Genomic DNA, 8,781 nt, shown 5'->3' on the forward strand with positions numbered 1-8,781 from the left:
CAGGATAAAGTGATATCTTATTGTGATTTTTATCTGAAGTTCTCTGATTATTAGGGACGTTGAGCACTTGTACATAAATGTCAAGTTTTACCAGCAGTGAGTTTAGAAGCAGGTCATCAAATATCCCAAGGCACCTTGAAATCTGCCTCTGTCGGCTGGCTGCCTATTTCACTCAGTCACTAAAAAAGCATCAGGTTGTACTCTTCATCATGGTTAAGATCTACAGTGTTGAGCAAGAGAGAGTCCAAGAGTGAGGTTATTGCTTTCTCTCAGGCTGATGCTGCATGGAACAGAGGGCTCTACTCAAGAAAAGTGATGTCTACCAAATGAGAGAATGTCTCAGTATAGGGATTCTGGAAGCTGTTCCTTCAGTTCTCTCCCCAGAACCACAAACCCCAGCTTCTCCTCACATAACTCTAGTCTGCTTCATTTTTTCCCCATGAATCCAGAATGAGGAACCACAAACAAAATTGTGTCCATTGAACACCCCTCTCTCTCTGGCAGACATAATCCTCATTACTTTTCACAGCCAGATATTATGTGGGTACCTTTTTCTGGCTCTGGTGCTCTGGGATGGGGAGCCAACCTTGGAATTTAAACCTCATGCTTCTCAGAGGAAACCCTCCACAGCAGATAGTTCTCCAGAAACTCAATCTCCATTCGTGGGAGTGTTGCCAATCTTTTTTACATTTCTTGTCTTTCTACCAGTCTGATGTGACCTATGTAAATCCTTGATTATTAGGCTTCTCTTTAGCTAAAGTTTAGTTGGTTATTAGGGTTGATTATTCTAAAATTTAGTTGTAATTCCAGTTTGGTCCTGGGAAAAAGTGAAACAATCTTCCACCTACTTCATTACCATCTTGTATCTGTTGCCTTAATTTTTGTGTCTTGGAATGTTATTGAGGCCACAGTAGTACTCAAATAAAAATTTAGACTTAGCCTGACCAGGCGATGGCACAGTGGATAGAGCATCGAACTGGGATGCGGAGAACCCAGGTTCGAGACCCCGAGGTCGCCAGCTTGAGCCCGGGCTCATCTGGTTTGAGCTAAGCTCACCAGTTTGGACCCAAGGTTGCTGGTTTGAGAAAGGGGTTACTCAGTCTGCTGTAGTCCCACGGTCAAGGCACATATGAGAAAGCAATCAATGAACAACTAAGGTGTCACAAGAAAAAACTAATGATTGATGCTTCTCATCTCTCTCCATTCCTGTCTGTCTGTCCCTATCTATTCCTCTCTCTGACTCTCTCTCTGTCTCTGTAAAAAAAAAACCCAAAAAACTTAAACTTAATCAATTGAGATATTTACTACTTGCTTCATGCTAAGCATTGTTGTAGTTATTGTGGGGACTATACAAAAAGCCATGTTGTCTGAAATCTAACCAAAATTACATAAGTGAAAGAAGACTATAGAAGAGAATATAGTTATGTTTGAAAAGAAGCAGTGCATGTTTCACTACTTTTCACTTCTACTATTGACTATATTTTTAACTATCATAACTTAAATATCTATCTACATAAATAAGATTAATCCTCAGAATGAAATTTTATATGATGATGAAAGAACATTTGACTTTAGGTGGTGTGCACACAGTGCAATATACAAATCATGTATCTTAAAATTGTACATTTGAAACCTTTATAAACTTATTAACCATTGTCACTCTAACAAATTTAAATAATTTTAAAGTTTACAAATGTCATTTTTAAACATGATTATTACTAAGTGGAGAGATAAGATTTCATGGAAAACTCATTAAAATCTCTTATTTAAATGCTAATAAACTACAAACTGTAGTGGGCGATGAGATATTTTAAGTTATAACAGTTTAATTTAAACAATGTATCTCTTATTCATGAATATCTCAGTGCTTATGAAAGTCTCTCTACTAATTGCAAATATTTATTGTTTTCTCCCATGTTAGTCATAAAATCAAGCAGAAGATTGTGGAATCATGAATACTTCACTTTGACATTTCGCAAACCACTTCTGTCAGATAGAAAAATGAGATCAAGACCTTCAGATTTACAAATCACTATTCCTGTAAGTAGTGAAAAGGTCTTTTTAAAACTAAATGTTTAAGATTATGCATTATATAAATATAGATAGATATATGTAATTTTAATTTTACCACCTATTGGAAGCAGATATTTTAAAATTCATAATTACCCTAAATCAGGTTGTTTTCACCTGTTTCAGATTAAACCTTTATTTATATGTGGCTCTCCATTTCAAAGGCATTACATAGCTAACAGAATAGGCAAGTTCGAGAACCTAATACTGCAGATTGTGGGATCTCTTAGGAAATCTTTATCAGCAGCAACAACATACAATTTGAAACTGTCTGGCTTATTTCACAATAGCTGATCTTGATGAGTTTCCATAGACTCTTTATTTTTCTTAATCTTGTGCTAAGAATATTAGATACTGGGAAACTCAAGTTCTTTTTTTTACCATTTTTATGAAGTGGAGTTATCAACTAGCAAAGAGAAAGACTAGCACTCAGATATCAACACATGTTGTTATTAAAATATGTTTTAAAAGCATCTCCCAAAATAGAGTTACAGTCAATGCATTTAATCAAGGACCATTTATTATATCTGTAGTGTTCCAAATACATGCTTCTTTTCATGGTCTTCCTTTAATTTCATATAACCTTTCCTTGACTACTGATGTGTCTACTGAATCAGTGAAAAAATATAAAATGTAAAATTAATCAATGTGGCTACTACAACATTCAGGTTTGACAAATGTTTGGGTGGGAGTTTTAGAAAATTAAACTTCCATTCCACAAATTAATGTGATTCAAATACTTGTTTCATTTCATGTCCTTTTTTTGACAGTACTTCACAGAAATTTTCCCAAGCTTTTAATTTGATCAGAGATCTTGAAATCAGTTGTAGAAATGAGGCTAGGCCAGAACCTATAGCTATCACAAGATTGTGATAACAAACTTGATGGGCATATTTCTGAAGTAACTTGAAGGTGAAAACTGCACAAAATGCTCGAAAAGACCTCTCCCATATTGGGGTCCAAAAGATACTCACTATCAGTTGTAAACACAGGTCCTAAAATACTATGAATCATTGTGGGGCTGCTTCCCTCTCAATATGAATCATTGAGAAAATTCAAAGATTTCTTCAAAAGTAATTTTATTTCCAAAGTACAGTTATCCCACATAAACATATAAACAAACATAGGACATTAAAAATAAAACAAAAATTAGTTTTAAATGGGTTGTTATTAAGAAGCTAGACTATTTTCAAGTTTCAATATTTAAAAGTGTAACTCATTCAAAATTTATTTTTGATTTTATAAAATTTTTTAAATTAAATTTATCAAAGCAACATTAATTTATAAAAATTATATAGGTTCCAAATGTCTAATTTTATTATATATCATCTGTATATTACATTTTCAAAAAAATTTATTATTATTTCAACCAATCTTTTTAGAGGTGTGATGAAAGAAAATTAGAGGAAGCCAATGAGCCAGGTCATGTATGGATAAGACAATTTTTAAGAAAAAATTTCCAAAAGCCACTTAATTACTTCATTGTCAAGAGACAGGCTCTATTTAGACATCCTCGTTACCATAAAATGCATCCTGAAAAGGCAGTATCTAAAAATTCAGGAGATGACAATAAAGGAACAACTTTTAATAAATATTTCAAGAAAAATACTGGCACACCCAAAACAACTTCAAAATCCAAGAAAAAAGAAAATAATAAAAAACCTAAAGGAGGGGATAAAGCACATAAACGTCCATCAAAATCATCATATGAAATTGAACTATTTAAGAAGTCAAAGTACAATTCAGAAACAAACACAGAATTCAAAGATTCAAAAGTAGTCTTAATGAAGGATTCAAACAAAAGTAAGAAAGACTTTAAAATTTTTCAGGAGGCAGATATTGAATCCATATGTACAAAGAAGGATTCTAAGATCTTAAAGAACACTTTTGAAGCCAAATCTGAGGCTTGCTCAAAAAATAGTTCAAATATAGATTTATTGATATATTTAGAGGAGTCTGATGCTGAAACCATGGAATTTAGTATGTGGTTAAAAAATGACTCACGGAATAATTCAAAAATGAAAGCAAAGAAAAGCTCTGACGTTGAAACTTCAGATTCTGAATATGCAAAGAAAGATAATAAAGGTACAAAGAAATACAACAAGAAGAATGATGGAAAGAAGGACGCAGAGTCTACTGATGAAGAATATGAAGACTCAGAGGACTTAAAGAAATATTCAAAGAAGGCGAAGAAAGACTCAAAGGATTTTGACAAGAAAAAGAATGAAAAGAAAGACACAGATTCTACTGATATAGAATCTACAGATTCAAAGGATACAAAGAGAGGTTCAAAGAAGGCTAACAAACATTCAAAGTACTTTCACAAGAAAAAGGATGAAAATAAGAACACAGATTCTACTGATATAGAATCTACAGATTCAAAGGATACAAAGAGAGGTTCAAAGAAGGCTAACAAACATTCAAAGTACTTTCACAAGAAAAAGGATGAAAATAAGAACACAAAGTCTACTGATACAGAATCTGAGTCTGAATCTGAATCAAAAAAGGGTAAGAAAGACTCAAAGCTTGATAAGAAATATTCAAAGAAAGGTAGCAAAATGAAGTCTGAAGAGTCTAGTGAAACTGAATCTGATTGGGTCTCAAAAAAGAATAGGAAATATTCAAAGAAGGTTAAGAGAGATTCAAAGAAAGATGCCAAGAGGCAGGATTCAAAGAACCTAGAGTCTACTACTGATTCTGAACCAGGTGTGTCTTCAAGGAAAGACATAAAACAGCTTAAAAGGATTGAAAGTACAGATGTTGAATCTGAAGAGTCAGTCCATAAATCTGGGGCTCGACCAAAAAGAATTGAATCAAAGGCATCACCTACAAATTTAAAGAAGAAATCACTGGAACAAAAAAAACGTTCTAAAACACCATTAAAAAAGACCACATTCAAAGATGAAGAAACAAAATTAGATGCAGGTAGAATTCCTCCTTCAAGAGAAAGTTCATCACTATCTTCTTGGGAGCCTAAGACCAAATGTCTCTGTTCATGCATGGTTCATCAACCACCTCCAAAACCAAGATATGCTCCTCTGGTAAGTTTACTCCTGTTTTATTTTAGAAACGATTGTATTTTTTGAGAGAGAGAGAGAAAGAGAGAGAGGGAGAAAGAGGAGAGAGGTGAGAAGCATCAACTCCTGGTTGCGTCACTTTGGTTGTTCAGAAACAATATTTAAAATGAGATAAATTTTAGAGATTTGAATTTTTATTTTCTCTAAAGAAGTTACATTTTACTTGAATATTGACAAGTTTGGGACTCTCAGCTGAGAAATATAAAGAATATTTCAAAATGACTCAAACGAGTTGCAAAGCAAATATCAAAAAGTTAATAATAATAGAGTGGAACATAGAGAACTAGTTGTGATTTAAGAAAACATTTAAGATTACTTGTAAAGGGAGTCATATTACAAAATTACTAACTGTTGTATAATTTTTAAAAAATGAAAATTTACTAAAACATGTACAGAGGAAGATTTGAGTAAGATGTGAATACAGTTCTTACAAAGTTGCTATATATTATAATAAAAACATAACCAAAATCCAGAGAGGACTAGATGGAAATGTAACATCAGAATTCAGATAGGCAAAATATTAAATTATTTAATTCATATCTGAACTAAACTTCATGAGCATTATTTTTACTGATGATAAAAAAAAAGTTAACTTGGCCTTGGCCTGACCTGTGGTGGCACAGTGGATAAAGCGTCGACCTGGAAATGCTGAGGTCGCCGGTTTGAAACCCTGGGCTTGCCTGGTCAAGGCACATATGGGAGTTGATGCTTCCAGCTCCTCCCCACCTTCTCTCTCTGTCTCTCTTCCTCTCTCTCTCTGGCTCTCTCTCTTCCTTTCTCTCTCCTCTCTAAAATGAATAAATAAATAAAAAAAAGTTAACTTGCCAGAAATAACTTCTTGTCCTCTGGTTTATAAATGTCTCTTTCAGGTTAACCCAGTTTCTTTGAGGATAAATATTCCACAAATTTAATTTTCCATTTTTGTCCTCCAGGGTATCTCTTCTTTCATCTTACTTCATACAAAATTTGGCTATAAGAAAGAGCTTATGTAGACATTTTACTTTGAATAAAAGGTTTACTGTCTCCCATGCTGCCCTTATCTTTGTTTGGGATGTAGTTCTTTTGCATGGTTTCTGTTGATCAGCCTGTATTTCTCTGCTTTGTCTCCCAGTGTTCTTTATCTATTTTCAGTATGGTAAGGCTGTTGCATTTTGTACTGATAAAATCAAAGAACCTGTAGATAAGGCTGGGTCTTGACCTTGAGTCTTTAATTTTAATTAATTGTCTCCTTCCTTTTCTCCATTTTTTCCTCTGTCCTCCTAATCTTCCCTTTTTTTCTTTATTGGAGGTGTTTCTTTTTTATTTTTTTTACTTTTATTAATTTTTAGAGAGGAGAGAGAGAGAGAGAGAGAGAGAGAGAGAGAGAGAGAGAGAGAGAGAGAGAAGGGGGAGGGAGGAGCAGGAAGCATCAACTCCCATATGTGCCCTGACCAGGCAAGCCCAGTGTTTTGGACCGGCGACCTCAGCATTCCAGGTCGATGCTTTATCCACTGCGCGACCACAGGTCAGGCCTGGAGGTGTTTCTTGTACATATCTTCTTCAATTTGTTTAGATGTCTTTTTCTTGGGTTGAGGACTGGTTTTATTTCCTATGCAGAAGTGTGGCTTTTTTTCCCCAGGTTTTTTTAGTTTAATATAGTTTCATTAACTCATTTTTGGCCTTTACTTCCCTTGCTTTAGTGTCAAATTCATAAAATATTTTTTTAAGACCAAGATCCATAAATTTGGTATCAATGTTTTCTTCTATGTGATATATTGTTTCAGATCTTATATTTAGGTCTTTGATCCATTTTAAATTACCTTTCATACATGGGAATGAATAGTAATCTGGTTTGATTGATTTGCATGTGGCTTTTCAATTATATAATAGCACCATTTATTGAAGAAGCTTCCTATTCCCCACTGTATATTTAGTGCCTTTGTTCATAAATTATTTGTCCATATACATGTGGGTTTATTGCTGAGCTCTCAATTCCAATTCCATTAGTCTGTGTTTCTGTTTTCTTGCCAATACCATGCTGTTTTGTTTTGTTTTGTTTTTAATTGAGAGGAAGGGAGACAGAGAGACAGATTCCCACATGCGCCTTACTGGGATCTACCTGGCAAGCTCCTATGGGGTGATGCTCTGCCTAACTGAAGCCAGTTACTCCACTGTTGACAACAAAACCATTTTTAGCACCTGAGGAGGAGGCCATAGAGCCATCCTCAGTGCGTGGAGCCAACACACTCTAAGGAATGAACAGAATAAGCCATGGCTGTGGGAGGAGAAGAGAGAGACAAAGGGAAGGGGGAGGGTGGAGAAGCAGATGGTCACTTCTCTTGTGTGTCCTGACCCAGGACATCCATACATGGGCCAAAACTCTGCCACTGAGCCAACCAGCCAGGGCAATACCATGCTATTTTAATTATCGTTGCTCTGTAGTATAATTTGAATTCAGGTAGAGTGCTCTGGCTATTCAGGGATTTTTGTGGTTCAGTACCAACTTAATAGTTTTTTGTTCTTTTTCTTTGAAAAGCTACATTGGGATTTTGAAGTGAATTGCATTGAATCTGTATATTTTGGGGGGTAATATGTACATTTTAAATGTGTTTGATTCTTCCAATACATGAAACTTGGAATATCTTCTTATTTCATTGTATTTTTTTCTATCTCTTTTAATATATTTTTTTAATTTTCTTTTTTTTTTTAATAAGAAGAGGGGAGATAAAGACACAGACTCCCACATGTGCTCCAACCTGGAGCCACATGGCAACTTCTTTCTGGGGCTGATGTTTGAATTAACCAAGCTATCCTCAGCACCTGAGCTCAATGCTTGAACAAATCGAGCTACTGGCTGCGAGAAGAGAGAAACAGAGAAGGGGGAGAGGATATGGAAGCAAAGTAGATGGTCACTTTTCATGTGTGTCCTGACCAGGGATTGAACCCAGGCTTTTTAAATTTTCAGTATGTAGATCCTTCACACTATTTTCCAGTTTATTCCTAGGTATTTTTTTTTTCTTTTTGCTGCTATTGCAAAATAAGTTATTTGTTTTTAATTTATTTTTAATTTAATTTTTAGTATATAGAAAATGTAGTGGAATTTAAAAATTTATTTTTTTATTTTGCAACTTTACTGTATCTGTCTATTGTTTCTAATAGCTTTTTGGTGTGTTCTTTAGGGTTTTATATATAAACAATCATGTTATCTTCAATTTGGATATCTTTTATTTATTTTTCTTGCCTAATTGTTCTAGCTAGGACTTCCAGTACTATGGTGAATAAGCGATGAGAGTCGATATCTTTGTATTCTTCCTGAAATTAGAGGAAAAGCTTTCAGTTTTTCACTATTGAGTATATTAGCTGAGGACTTATCATATCTGACTTTTATTGTGTTGAGATACTTTTCTTGTATATAAATTGTATTATTTTAAATATAAATGGATGTTGTATCTTGTCAAATGCCATTTCAACATTTATTGGTAAGCTTTTGTGATTTTATTCTATTTTGTTGTTGTTGTTAATGTGATATATTACATTGGTTTCTTTGCATATGTTGAATGATCCATGTGTACCTGGAATAAATTCCGCTTTATCATGATGATGTACTGTTTTTTGTAATATACTGTTGCATTCAATTTGCTACTATTTGTTTAAG

General features: G+C 34.2%; 1 protein-coding gene across 1 annotated transcript; it reads left to right on the plus strand.

Annotated features, from left to right (window-relative positions):
- The first annotated feature begins 3,596 nt into the window (after positions 1–3,596).
- Positions 3,597–6,139, plus strand: CYLC1 (cylicin 1). Its single transcript, XM_066357820.1, has 2 exons — positions 3,597–5,111; positions 6,080–6,139. The coding sequence occupies exons 1-2, from the start codon at positions 3,597–3,599 to the stop codon at positions 6,137–6,139; spliced, it is 1,575 nt and encodes a 524-aa protein (XP_066213917.1).
- Positions 6,140–8,781: the final 2,642 nt, after the last annotated feature.

Source organism: Saccopteryx leptura, chromosome X (genome assembly GCF_036850995.1).
Source record: "Saccopteryx leptura isolate mSacLep1 chromosome X, mSacLep1_pri_phased_curated, whole genome shotgun sequence".
In the NCBI taxonomy this organism is placed as follows: Eukaryota; Metazoa; Chordata; class Mammalia; order Chiroptera; family Emballonuridae; genus Saccopteryx; species Saccopteryx leptura.

Coding starts and splice junctions, on each gene's coding strand:
- CYLC1 (XM_066357820.1), top strand. CDS start 3,597: ATGCATCCTGAAAAGGCAGTATCTAAAAATTCAGGAGATGACAATAAA. Junction 5,112..6,079: donor AACCAAGATATGCTCCTCTG/GTAAGTTTACTC, acceptor TTTGTCCTCCAG/GGTATCTCTTCTTTCATCTT.